The 14778-nt window shown below is 34.9% G+C and overlaps 1 protein-coding gene and 1 long non-coding RNA gene across 2 annotated transcripts in view; both read left to right on the top strand.

The window, feature by feature from the left end:
* The first annotated feature begins 2148 nt into the window (after positions 1-2148).
* On the top strand, positions 2149-5988 carry LOC129003263 (uncharacterized). The gene is made up of 4 exons (XR_008491634.1): positions 2149-2211; positions 2427-2495; positions 4929-5012; positions 5926-5988. It is a non-coding gene; the product is annotated as an uncharacterized LOC129003263 (long non-coding RNA).
* A 606-nt stretch (positions 5989-6594) lies between these two features.
* Positions 6595-14778, top strand: part of LOC129003759 (uncharacterized) — a 34586-nt gene continuing 26402 nt past the window's right edge. Inside the window, exons 1-8 of the mRNA XM_054432054.1 lie at positions 6595-6637; positions 7027-7098; positions 8283-8381; positions 9931-10047; positions 10461-10532; positions 11898-11975; positions 12216-12290; positions 13711-13803. Coding sequence (XP_054288029.1) covers positions 6595-6637; positions 7027-7098; positions 8283-8381; positions 9931-10047; positions 10461-10532; positions 11898-11975; positions 12216-12290; positions 13711-13803 — 649 coding nt within the window. The remainder of the gene's footprint in view (positions 6638-7026; positions 7099-8282; positions 8382-9930; positions 10048-10460; positions 10533-11897; positions 11976-12215; positions 12291-13710; positions 13804-14778) is intronic.

The following is a 14778-nucleotide window of genomic DNA, read 5'->3' as shown; positions in this document are numbered from 1 at the left end:
AAACCGCAAATATGATTGAAATTAAATGTTGTGTGTGTATTTTGAAAATCAATAAATTGTAGCTGGATAACATAAATATATAAAAAACATACTGAACTGTTTTGTTTATATATTAAAGGAAATATTTTCTTGTATTTTATGTTTACTTCAGAATAAATGCATTATAAAAATAACACTCACAAATGTTCTATATGAATAGGAAAATAATTTAGTTTGATATTATTATAGGGAAAAGAAGCTAGTTTAGTATTAAAACGTTACTTTTCCAAGTTAGAAACATTTAAATGCGTTATAATCTTTTTAAAGATACTCGTTAATACCACTATAATGCCGATCTCTGATTACGGTAATAAAATAACACTTAACGCATAACTATGAAAAAGACATGCAGATTAACACCTTTAGTTATAGAGTCACCTGCAATATGGACACCCTCTTTCAATTTTGTATCAAACATCATCATAGAGTCGCGCCGACTTAAAATACGTGAGCTTGCCTAATACAAAAGTTTACTTTATTGAAATTATTTCATTCTTTTTAGAGCGTTTGAAGTCGGTTGTATTTTTTTACAAAAATAAATTATTTAACCAGGTTAACGCACACCCCCCTTCCGAAAAATGACTGCAAGGTTTCATTCAATTGTGCCAAATACTTTAGTAGGTATCAGACGTTTTCCAAATTATGAACTTGAGTTTAATGGCATAATATTAAAAGCCTTGAGGAACTGTAACTTTGATTAGATGGACCATTTACGAAGCGGTTTGTGCTGTTAAAGTTAATGTTATTATCAATGTGTATGCATTAATTGACATGCATCAAGTATTGACACGTTTCTGTTTTCAAACATCAGACTAGTAAGTAAAACGAAAAGGTGGGCATATTGAGGGCAGCGGTGCCAATCTGTCGTATACTGTTACGACTGATTGGCACCTCTGCGGCCGCCGTCAGCTTGTCACCACGACAGATTGGCACCACTCATTTCTCGAGGTTCCAATCTGTCGTGTACTGTTACGACTGATTGGCACCTCTGCGGCAGCCGTCAGCTTGGCACCACGACAGATTGGCACCACCCCTTTCTCCAGGTTCCAATCTGTCGTGTACTGTTACGACTGATTGGCACCTCTAGGAGCGGTGCCAATCTGTCGCGGTGCCAATCTGACGCGGTGCCAATTAGACGCGTACCCGTTTCTAACATATCTATATTATCAAAAAAATTTGTTGGATTTTTGTGTGCAGCAAATCGATCCCTAAACATTTATTTTTATAGGTATATTGGGTATCAATTTAAAGCTTATATCCTCTAGATGTGCCTTTTGCGGGTTCGGGTGATATACCGTGAAAGCCCTTCGTCCTATAGGCTTTTAAAATTTCAGAGTCAATCATCTGAACTTTTTTCAAGTTTACATATTGTTTACATGAAAACATATGGCCATGATACAATTTTGTTTATATCCATAGGAAAATGGGGCTATTGGTATGGGGGTGTAGTTGGTGATGTTTCAGTGAATTCAAGTAAAATGTTTTAATATTATTTGTATAAAATGTAAAGAAGAAAATGACTTTCGTTAAAATTTGTGTTGTGTTTTAGTTGTTTTAGGGAATTTAAGTAAAATATTGTAATGTTATTTGTTTGATATCTAAAGAAGAGATTTTGTGTTTCCATAGTATGTTTCATTAGAGCATTTAAAATTTTACTAAGATGCACTTTTTTAAAGGATTACTATAGCGTTTTTATTTATTTTTCCAACCTTTTTTCCTGGCATACCACATCACATTGACAAAAATAATTTACGTCCCGCTTAGACAGGTGGAGGTAAATATGGATGGAATATGTTTATTATTTATTATTTTCCTAACCTAACTGACCCATTCCCCAGCCATAAGTATTCAACTTTCCAAGCAAGCTATATTTTTCCAAAACGAAATATAATCTCTTCCATGCTCCAATGTCTTGCTGACTATACAGTTGCCAATGGACCGTGAACTGGTGCCGTGTACCAGCCTCAACAATCCTGGACATACACTACTCGTAGGTAAAACATCACCACGCACCACTGCAGTAGCCTCTGAGAACCATTAGTAGGCAGATGACCGGTAAATGTACTCCAAATTGGAAAACATTCTCCAATAGCCAGTAAATGGTGTTAGTTTCAGATGAAAGCAGAATCAATTTTGCACCTGAACCTGAAAAAAGAGATCCCATATTAATGAGTAAGTTTAGAATTTTATGTTGCCTGTTAATATTTAACTCATAAAATAAGGACAATGTTCCTTCATGTTTTTTAAAATTAATACACACTTTGCTTTAGTAATAAATAATTAATATCAATTAAATATTGCGATTGGGGTTTTCATTTAAAATTTAAGAAATATTAGTTTTTGCTGTTAGCTGTTACCCTACTTATTATAGTACTGTTCTTCCACAGGCGATAATGAAGAAGAAGACGCAGAAATTTACTCTAACCGTGATGAGGTCATCATTGAAGATTCGTCAAGTAAGTTAAGCTCTGAAAAAATAATATGTGATAAATAAGTAAAAATATTACAAAATTAATAACACTCTTCTTGAAGAAATTACTTACAATATACCTACACTAAACAAGACTCAGATTAAAAAATACCATATTATTAAATCTTGAGAAACTGTTTCATACCAACAATCATGATGAGCAACGCACTGGGCGGCCATCTGGCATTACTGTCCCCAGTACCCAGTGCGTTGCTCATCATGAACGTTGGTGGGGCTGTCTTTAAATGCCCTTACCCTACCCACTTACGTTCCGTTCCGTCACTCAAAATGTTCTCGTTATACACTTCACTAATCTGTCAATGAATTGCAATGGCTTTCACACCTTTAGCACTTAAAAACCTTATTACAGCGTGCACTTCACAGTCGGCATTGGCGGCACCATTTTGAATGCTCGAAAACGGATGTAAACGCGGCCGATTGTTGCCGAATTGTTGCACATACACAGCACAAATGTCCAAAATGCCAATCACAGTGCTGGAATGGAGAAATTTAAAAACAGTACTTAGTTAATAAAACATGCCTTGTAGATTACTCATTAGCTGACTTGGATAGTATGAATCCATAGACCATTTTGAGACGTATCTGCGTTAATTTATTTGTTTTAGCGAATTTCCCTATAGGGAAGTAGCTATTACCGTAGGTCTCATGTTAAGACCTAAGCCCGGGACCGATTTACTTTTTCATTTTGATGTCCCCAGAGGCCAAAAACACCATTCGTTCAAATTTTTATATATCTATATATATATATATATATACTAGCTGACCCGGCGAACTTCGTATCGCCTAAGTTATAGGTTTCCCCTAAGACAGACCGATGGAAAGAAAGTACCGTTACGTTTAATTTTCAAGATGATCTCGTTCGCATCGCTCAATCACGTCCTGGTTGAAGTTCGTTCGCTACGCTCACTCACCTTTGGGTTGGAGCTCGTTCGCTACGCTCACTCACCTTTAGGTTGGAGCTCGTTCACTGCGCTCACTTGCCTTCAGGTTAGCTCGTTCGCTACGCTAACTCGCCTCCAGGTTGAAGTTCGTTCGCTACGCTCACTCACCTTTGGATTGGAGCTCGTTCGCTACGCTCACTCACCTTTAATTTGGAGCTCGTTCGCTGCGCTCACGTGCCTTCAGGATAGCTCGTTCGCTACGCTAACTCGCCTCCAGGTTGAAGTTCGTTCGCTACGCTCACTCACCTTTGGGTTGGAGCTCGTTCGCTACACTCACTCACCTTTAGGTTGGAGCTCGTTCGCTGCGCTCACTTGCCTTCAGGTTAGCTCGTTCGCTACGCTAACTCGCCTCCAGGTTGAAGTTCGTTCGCTACGCTCACTCACCTTTTGGTTGCAAATTAGCTGTTGTCATAAATGTAAAGAAATAATAGTGCTGCACCCTTTTGGTAATCCTTGTAACTTTAATGCTATTGAACATCATAGAACAGAACCAACTCGTTTAATTGAAACAGCTGTTAAGATTCATTAATTCCATTTCTCATAAGGTTAACATGGGAAACTCCAGAGCCACTGGGGCGGAGCCCTTTTAAGAATTTCGAAACGGGAAATAGTTTACGTCCGATTCGCATACCTACAGAATTTATACACCAAATTTCATAACGATCCGTGAAGTCGTTCCGGAGGAGTTTGCAGACAAACACTGTGACACGAGAATTTTATATATTAGATATATATATATATATGTGTCCATCCGCACGATAACTTGAGTAATTTTTGTCCGATTTTGATAAAATTTGGTTTGAAGGTGTAAGGCAGGATAAACTTGAATGAGTTCGCGAACCATCATGATCGGACTATGGGAACGGGGGATTATGGGGAGTTTTATGGGGTAAAAATAGGTTTTTCCCATTTTTGACCCTAAAAACACAAAATTTCACAATTTATTTTTAAACCTTTTTGTAGAGCTTAAAAAAACAAATAATTTACTATATTGAAGCGTTATCATGCGCCTAATTGTTACGGAGAAAATTCAAAAAAATTGTAATTTTAAAATTCCCATGTTATTCTTATGGAGAATAAGTCAACTGTTGTAGTTTGCTTGTTTATGAACATATTTTGATAGATTTTGGAAAATACTTTTATTTCTTACTAAACTATAATCATCTTATAAAAAAATCTTTTTTACCCTCCCTGTTGCAGCAAACCTAAGTACTCGTTAAACTAATTCTATTTAAATAGGAAATAAATGTGCTATTTTTATGTAGGCATTTTAGTGTAAATCCAATCAGGTTAATGGAAATTCGCTTAGTCTGCAGGTTTGCTGCGGCGGGGGTATTTATGCTATTCACCAGTAGAGCTAACATTCTACTTCTTCACATAAGCTCAAATGTTTACAAGTCAATGTAACTCTTATTGTCAAGCAGCCATTTTTGTATAATTTATTTGAAATATTCTAGGTGGAGATGAGTTTTTGCCTCCTCCCAATCGTAGTTTAAACAATTCCTCATTCAAGACTCAATCTTCTGGGAAAACCAATTCAAGTAAGAATTTTACTACATTTATACAATTTATATTTTTACATCAAAACTTAAAACATTGTTTTACAGCAGAGAGTGATTGCTAGTAAAATTGACATGTAGTATTGTAACTTAGATTGATAATATTAAAAATAATTTTTACTGAATTTGGTTCTCTCCTGCAGTTTTAGAAACATATCTTGCAGTATAGCAAACAATGATAATCGGCCTTTGGGTTAACTGATGTTTCAGATTGCTAGGTTATAATTGACGCTCTGCTGTAAATTTTAAATTTGACATTGTTTTTTTTACACAATGCTAAAAAACGCCAAAACGGCACACGGAAGATTTCTCAGGTGCCGTTTGACGTCACTAACTGCTGATGTTACTTTGAGGGAACACCAATTCAATACCGCAGCGATACGGCATGGAGCCATCAGCCTCGGTGGTGAAGTGGATAGCGTGGCGGGCTGGTAATCCGAATGTACCAGGTTCGAATCCCGCTCGTAGTACTAACTTTTTGTCAACAATTTTTTTCATATCAGCAAGTTTGGTTGGTTTGGTTAGGTTATGACAGTTTAATTTTATAATCAAAAAAATATAAAATTGAATTTTAGGCATTTGTAATTTTATTTTATGAACAAAACTATTTTTTAGATTAGTAAACCTTCATTCGATTTTTTCATTATCAGCACGTTTGGTTAGGTTATGACAGTTTAATTTAATAATAGAAAAATTATAAAATTGTCTATTTCTCCAGACGCAGCAGTTAGTGACATCAGCAGTTAGTGACGTCAAACGGCACCTGAGAAATCTTCCGTATGCCCCACCGAAAAAACGCTACTTGTTTGTGTACTTAAATTTTTATATCCAACCTCTGAAAGTTTGGTTACTTGTATTAACTCTTGATTTTAACAATTTGTACCATGTTCTGCAGCTAGGTTGGCACCAACCACTTCCTATACCACCCTGTCCTCTGGCTTTCCTGAGACCTCTTTGGGTGAGTAGTTTTGGTATTTCTTTAGTAGGCCTATTCATTCCTATTGGAGATAGATTATTTTTATTTGTGCTAGTAGTTGCTTAAAAGGCTTAGAGGTTATCATTGAATCGGACTTCCTCTAGTTGAATTTAAATGTAATAACTAATTCTGAGAAAAAGCTTAATGGTTTTAAAATTTAAGCTACTTATGCAAATTACTTAATTTCTCTGGCTGAATTTATTATTGTTGTTGTTGAGGTACGGTTATCTGGATGGTTGACAATCCGGATGATTAAAGTACAGGCCACGAAAGTCTGCAGTTGGCGGCAGCCAATACCAAGACCAGGCTAGGCGTGATGTTGCAACATCGTCCGTTGACTACCACTCGCCCTCATAGGCTGTTGCGGCACTAGGCCTAACTAAAATATACTAAACAATATTTCCAATTCAGCTGGTATAAATTTCTGCTGGGGAAAAAGAAGTTTGTCAAACTAAAGTAGCCTATATAAGATTACAGAAATAACAATAGCAAAGCTTGATGGTATGGCACTTAATGTAAACATTTATTAACCAATAATTATTAGATTTGGCAACAATGCTCGTTCCTCATTGGCTCCTTCATAATCACATGGTAGATAGGCTCCTCTCTCAACTGCAGACTCTCGTGGACCGTATATAGAGTTCAATTGTATTTGGATTAGCAGTAGCCAGTTTTTAATTAAAGGGAATATAGTTAAATTGACCTCTTAGAGTGTAATACTATTTGAGTTTTAGTTTCTTGTACTTTGATAGTTGATAAAAGGTTAAGTTAGGAATAAGTGGCATTTTCAGTTATACACAGCTAAAGGGTTGATGAATTTTACATTGTACACTCTCTCTACAATCAAACTTGGTTCTTTTTACACTTGCTTTACTATTTTAATCCTAGCAGCAACTTTGACTTATCAATGGCATGTATATTTCATGGTAGTAACACTAATCTTGTTTAGTCAAATTGTGAAATTTAGGTACTTAGTGTTGTATTGAGGTAGTTTTTTTATCAACTATTTATGTTTTACAGATTCCCATCTTCCGAGTGATAACACTGTTTCCAGATCAACGAATGTTCCTAGATCCAGCACAGCAAGTACAGGTAATTAATATAAACATTTATCATAGTTTTATTTAAATTTTTTAATAAATAAAACTTTTTAATTGTTCCCCAAGTAGAAGTTCTTTGATTCTTCACAAAAACTATGGTTTGTTAACTACCCCTTCAGGCAGAAATTACACTTTGTTCCATGTTCACTTTTCATGACAGAAACAATCATTAGGCTAGGCCTATAGCAAATCTACCACTTAAGTATACACGATAACTGTAATTATTTGTTAAAAGCAGTTCCTGCCTGATTGAGAAATATGTTTGATTTGATTCATCATACTCTGACTGTAGACCTTCCATAATCCAGCTTGTTCAGAAATTTAGCAATGGCAAGTCACTGAAAATGTTATTTACAGAATGCTTTATAATATTAGCCTTTATGTTAAGGTTAGCAAAAATGCTATTAAAATAGAGAGTAAAAGAGCTTTTAAGAGACAATTTTTATCAATCAGCTAGTGAAAGTACTCAAACCATACTGGAAGACGATGATGCTGTTCTTGGTTTCTTGGTGATTACAGGAGATGATAATTTTGTCCTTGCAACGGCTGAAGATTTTCACTATTTCGCCGCGATGCAGGAGACGTTAACAATTTTGTCACGAAGACAAAAATTATGACTTGGCAAACAATATCTGTGATTTTGCCACGAGCGTGGGAGACTGTGATAATGTTTACGATTTTACCATGAACCCCGGGGGATATTATTAATTTCATTACAACCAAGAACAATGTTGAAGATTTATTTGCGTTTGCAGAAGTTGTTCAAAGACATTAAAGTATATAACCATTTTTTTAAATCAATATTTTTCAAAGCAACTTGATTTATACTCAAATTGAATTTGCCCCAATACAACCATATTTGACCAGACCCATAATAAAATAGTCTGGCCCAAAGACTATTAATATTATAAAAAAATTTAAAAAAAATTCTTAATTGGCTGGTCTCCTAACCTCTTACGTCCTAGTTCTGTTTGCTGATTGGATCATAGAAAAAAAAAAGAATTGAGTTCATCAAGTTGAAGCAATATCGTTTGTATTTCTAAATTCCTTGAGCTCCAGCCACCAAAGGATGAAAATAGAGGGAGATCTCTAGAGCCGCTGGGGGCCACATAGATTCTAAATAGGGCCCTGAAATTTATATAAAACAGACAATTTATTTAGATTTGACTGTTTCAGGATTCATACACAAGAAGCCAAGCGTCTCACTGCTCAGACTCGTCAAACAGTCTCAGTCTGGTGGTGTCTCTAAGACATGGGCCAAACTACTGCATCAATGTAAGTATAGTTATATATGTGTAACTAGTTTATATTTAGTAAATATTTTGTTATTTATAGAATTTAATATTTTATTGAGCTATAAATAAATAAATACGAAGGCGGTATATTAAGTCAGGGCTGGTTTCGCTTAAAAATCCGTAGTTTGCTTGTACACCGAAACGAGGTTCATACCATTTACTGGCATCATTTATGAATACAGTAGAACCTCTTTAATCCGAACCCCTGTAATCCGAACGTCCACTAATCCGAACCCCTCATTGCTGTACTCTATACACAGTACAGCAGTTCTTTATTGTATACTGTATTTAATTTACAGTACTGTTTATTCACCATGTTTACTACTGTATTAAATAAACACTGTATTTTACTTTATAAAACATTTTTTCACTTTTCCCAAAATAATGTTGATCAGTTTTAGCTATTGTTATGTAAAAACAACAATATGTTCTGTAATCCGAACTATTCAATAGTCCGAACTACCCCTGGTCCCAATTAGTTCGGATTAAAGAGGTTCTACTGTAGAATGACACAAATTTCAGCTATGTAGCTGTCATATACGCGTAGATGTCTGTTTTTAAAGTTTTTCAAACAATCAAATCTCCCGCCACATTTGAAGTAAGGTCAGTGTTCAGTGATATACTTTTTGATTACAAGAAACATATCTGATGTCGACATTCATCGCCAGATGACTGGAGATTATGACCCTGATGCTCTGGGATAGAGTGGAAAATGCAGAAATAGGCTAGGGAGTTTAAAAATGACTCATTTAAGAAGGAATTGTGTTTTTGGTGGGTACCCAGACTTCTCAAAGATACCACTAAGAAAAAAAGATTTCACAGCCATTTTTACACTCCATAACCCATTTCTGCACATTACCCTCCCTCATTACATTAGGGAAATCACCTTTAGTCATTTGGCGATGAATTTAGGCATCGGATTTGTTTCTTGTAATTAAAAAGTATCACTGACCTTACCTCAGATTCAGCGGGAGATTTTATTGCTTAAAAAGTTGTAAAAACACTCAGCGAAGCATACATGACAGGCACAGAGCTGAAATTTGTGTAATTCTGTTCACAAATGATGCCAGTAAATAATGATGAGCCTCGTTAAGGCATACAAGTAAACTACGGAGTTATATGTGAAACCCGCCCTTTCTTAAAAAACCGCCCTATTAAAAAAATAAATTAAAATATATATATATATATATTTTTTTTTTCTTTGAGGTTTTGTTGAGAGAACTATGAAAAATAAACCAGTGCAAATTTGTATTCAATAAAAACGTTTTCAAGCAGAGAGAAATTAATGAAAAGTAAAATGAACAAAATAAATAAATATGAATGTAAACAGTTTAAAAAATAATTAAAAGTATAATTAATAACGCTTTTTTACCAATTTATTAAAAATAATAACATGTTTTTTTTAGACTTTTGGGCAAGTTTAAGAATTGCGGTCAGTAGAAATAAATCTAAATCGTGAGATTAAAAAGTAGTGTGGTAAATAATAAGCTGACCCACTATTGAAATATAATTCAAAAATTTTTTTTCAGACAAGAATGAAATAAAATTAGCTGAAGAAAACAAAGTAGTCAGGAAGTCTGAGTCAATAACTCCTAGAGTTCCTACTTCCCATCCTCGTAATGATGATCGTGGGAGCTACAATGATGGTGAGTCAAAATTTAGGAGTACCACTGATTAAAGCAACGGGACATCAGTCACTTGACACTGTTTGTAAATTTGAATACAATATACTGTATAGGTGAAACATACATTCAAAAGTAGATCATTCATATCACACATGCCATGACATATTTTATATTTTAATATTCATCAAATCAAATATAATTTCAAAAATCAAATATCATTTATTCCATGAAAATAGCTACCAAAGCGGTTTGATATATTTTGTTCATAAATAAAATCAACAAGTGTTGTTCACTAATCTTAAGCAAATTATCTATTGTATTCTCTTGAAAGAGGCTTAGTGTCTTATATTATACACTTCAAACTATCATTCTTATTGTTGATTATTTTAACTTGCTGAGTGAGTATTCAGAATGCTTTGTCTCGATGTTTCAAGGGATGTCACTAAACCAGGAGGAAGGCAGAGGTTACAACTTTTCCCCTCCAAAACAACAACATCACAACAATGGTAAGAACTTTAAATCTCACGTTGCCCTAAAGTTTTTTAATGGAATAAGGATGGATTGTATTCTCTAAATAACCATCCTTGTTAACCATCCTTGTTGTTTAGTCAATGCTAGGAGAGGCTTAACAACTTTTCTCTTTAAAAGCTCTTTACGTGTGTAAACCAATTCTTTACTTAGGATAATTTTAACCCTAGATTGTTTTTGGTCTAATTATTTCTTTGGCTGAAAAACATATTCAAGATATTTCAGATATTAAAGTCTACAACTAAGACTTTAGGTGTGGTATACAAGTTTGCAGATATGAGGAGTTTACAAACTGCATCATGCTAAAACAGTCAGAAAGTAAATTCATGAGCAAAAGACGAAAACTTATCTTCCCAGTACCAATGTACAGTAGTAGTAGTCGCATTTAGTCTGGGCGAGTGGCCGCAATAGAGCACAGGGTGTAGGGGGGAGTGTTTATTGCTAATTTCCAAAAACATCTGGCCCACACGGCTCTGGGTTTGTTCAGCTGTCTTCACTGCTAGGAGGGGGGTGGGTGAAATGTACACAGGATGGCTAGTAGAGACGGAACCGCGCGCCCAGACTGCTTGCGCTCACTGTAGTTGTCACGACGTACTCGCCAAGGTTTGCAGGCATACCACACAGACATAGTGTGCGATCTCTTGACACTGGTCAGATAACAAGGAAGTTGGATACGCAATGATAAGATGATAAAGATGAACAATCTGAACTTTAGGTATATTTATCTGATATCATAGTCTCCTTTAACACTAAGCCTTGTAGAACAATGTTCCAACGCCACACTAATAACAACAGTTGCGTTTGCAATGGGAGAGGACACAGTTTTAATTTACGGTATACTATAGTATAGCACATCTACCGTAGCCATAATGTTCTACCACCGCACCTAAACAATAGAAAAAAGTAAAGTTCTCACAATTTTTTGTTGCTGATTGGTTTAAATTAGCTGTTGTCATAATTGCACAAAAATTATAGTGCTGCACCCTGTTTGCCCTGTAACCTTATAACGTTTTAATGCTATTGAATATCATAGAACCAACTTGTGTAGGTAGTTGAAACAGCTGACAAAATTCTTTAATTCTTTTAAATGTGAATACTCATAAGGGTAACATGGGAAACTCAAGAGCCACTGGGGCAGAGCCCAAAAGGATTTTTGAGATAAAAATATGTCTATATGTTAATTGGGAATGTGAGCTATCACCATACCAAACATCAACCCAATCCGACCAGTAGTTAATACCCGATTGAACTTCTAACAAACAAACAAATACACAAACTTTCACAATTAGGCATAATATTAGTATGATTTTTTAAAAAAGATTTATCATTTTGTATTTTTCCAGAGTACATGCCATCATTAGAAGATAATGAAGAATTCTGTAATTTTTCCTCTCCTAGACAACAAAATGATGATAATAGTAGTAAGTACATAAGACATAACATTTCACATTATGATCAGAACTGCTGGATTTTAAATTAATTAAAAAATGTTAGGCCTAATTGTTTATTTTCTTGTGAAGTACGTAGTTCATTGCTTCATGGCTTTGGTGTTGTGGTACCTAACTGCGTCAGGTAGTAAGAAGAAAATAGTCATTACACCTTATCATTCAAAATATTTATCAAAAATAATAATTTAACGGATTATTTTGGTGTTTTTGCAGGATACATTCCTCCGTTTGTGGATAATGAAGGGGCTTCTAATTTTTCCTCTCCAAGACCGCAAAATGATGACAACAGTAAGTGCTTACAAATTAAGACATTATCATTATCGGGGACTTCATAGTCAGTAACAAAGCTGCACAGATCATCTCATACCATTCTACATCCATCCTCTGTGCTAACGCCCAAAAGAGATTTGTGGCCTAATAACTTACTATGTTATCTGAACTGGTAAAATTTAGACTACAGTAACTCAACATTATTTATCAAAGTATTGAAAATGTGTGTATGGTGTAAACTACATTTTATAACACTCAATAATAACAAGCTTTTTTCCTGTCCGGCTCTCTTTATTTTTTGTATGATTAGATTGAATACATAGACTCCCTCTTATCCGGACTCCTCGGGACCGAGGCCAGTCCGGATAATGGTTTTTCCAGGTAAACCGGCGCCCCCAAAAACTCAAAACGGACCGTTTAAATGCATACTGTGTACAGTATTTGACTGAAATTTAGGAGAGGATTGTATTTAGACACGTGTTCACTGGTCTCAAATCTTTCCCACGAGAACAGTTGTTTCAGTACCGCCCACTTCCTGCTCATCTAGTCCGGTTAAACCAATGTGCTGATAAAAATTGTCCAGTTAAACAGATCGAGATGTCATTTCCGCCGAGTGTAGTCCGGTTAAACCGATGTCCGGTTAAAAGGTGTCCGGATAAGAGGGAGTCTACTGTAAATAGTTTGAAATAAAACCTTTCACATTTTCTGATAATTTTAGCTGCATTTTCTGTTATTTCAGTTTAAATACTTTATATACTGCCATTTTGAACCTAAACAGCAGAACTTATTTAATGTTTACACAAATAATTATTACTTTCTCCCCCTATAAGTACATTTTTAGTACTTTATCCAGTAGGCCTATATGGAGAAAGTATTGTTTTTGTCAAAATTTTCGAATTTGAGTTGTGAGTGGATATATCAGTTTTGGCCCCCCCCCCCCTGAAAACATGGTTTTCGAAGTGATGTCTGTCTGTATGTGTGGATGTGTACAGAGCTACAGACCACACCTGTGGTCCGATTTTGATGAAATATGGTACTATCTATAGTATAGGTATATCTATATTGTTGACAAGCTAAAAGATAGTATGTGTCAGATTGCTGATACTGTTTATTTTGAGTTGTATTGGTCTTTACATTTTGAAATTCAATAGGTATTCATTGATTGGTAGAGACTAGAGTTACAATCCTATAAAACGCACTCAACATTAAATAATCCAGTTTCAACAAACCTGTGTAATAAGTGAATTGCCTTTGGCTTTTTAGTTTGTGTCCAATGAGTTTCATAACAAAACTTAAGGTGAATCTTTTAGGTTTATTAAGTTATTTGTTATTTGATTACCTACATTATGTGTATGTTTTAAATATAAATTAGTTGAGTGATATGGAAGTTTTGCATTTGTAAGTTCCTTTAGTCAAAAAAAAACATCTAATGTAACAGATGTGGACTGGGGACCTGACTGGGGTCCAGACTTGGACTGTGATCAATTCCTGGAGTCGATCACTCACTTGGAGGCTTCTACTTCATCAGCGAGTAAGTAATCACAAAATCGATTGAACCCTGAATATATAAACAGTATATTTGTAGGGTATACAGTGTTTTTTACACAAGCTCAAGTTTAACGAACGAGCCAAAGCCAATGAAAGGATATAAAAGCAGTTAGGAATTTTACTGACAACAAATTTAAACACGCTTGTACGTACAGTAAACCTCACTAACTCACCAATTTGTGGCCTAGAGGTTGTCGAGCTATCCGGAACATTGCAATTTTTAATGGGTTTTAGTAAATGGATACATTACAGACTATATAATTTTAACATATAAATTTATTACTTACATGAGCATTTTTCCATATTGAGTTAAAAATAATTAAAGAATTAAAGAATAAGAATTGTGACGGTGCAATTTTGCCCTTGGGGACAAAATTGTACAGTCGTCCTCGGATAGCTGATCTAATTTTGAGTAAGTCCAGGGTTAGTGTTAATAATAATAGTATCTATATTATTAAAATAATTTGTTGGATTTTTGTGTGCAGCAAATCGACCCCTAAATATTTATTTTCATAGGCATATTGGGTATCAATATAAAGCTCTTATCTTCTAGATGTGCCCTTTGAGGGTTTGCATGATATCCCGTAAAATCTCTTCGTCCTATAGGCTTTTAACATTTCATAGTTTGTACTGAATTCTGTTGTCTATCATCTGAACTTTTTTAAGTTAACATTTGTTTACACCAAAACAGATGGCCATGATACAATTTTGTTTACATCCATACGAAAATTATATTATTTTATTGTTTTAGGGAATTCAAGTAAAGTATTGTAGTGTTAATTGTTTAAAATTTAAAGAAGAAAATGACTTACGTTAGACTTTTCATAGTGTGTTTCATTAGTATTAGTTATTTTTCTAAGATACCTCGAAGGGATCACACTCGCAATGCAAATAAAAGGCATATGATGAGAATTAATCATTAATCAAAGTAGAGAGTCGAAAATCCGAACGTCAAAAA

This window comes from Macrosteles quadrilineatus, unplaced genomic scaffold, assembly GCF_028750875.1.
Source record: "Macrosteles quadrilineatus isolate MER2022 unplaced genomic scaffold, UCM_ALF_1.0 Scaffold_9__3_contigs__length_116548681, whole genome shotgun sequence".
NCBI lineage: Eukaryota > Metazoa > Arthropoda > Insecta > Hemiptera > Cicadellidae > Macrosteles > Macrosteles quadrilineatus.
This window is presented reverse-complemented; position numbering and strand designations above follow the sequence as displayed.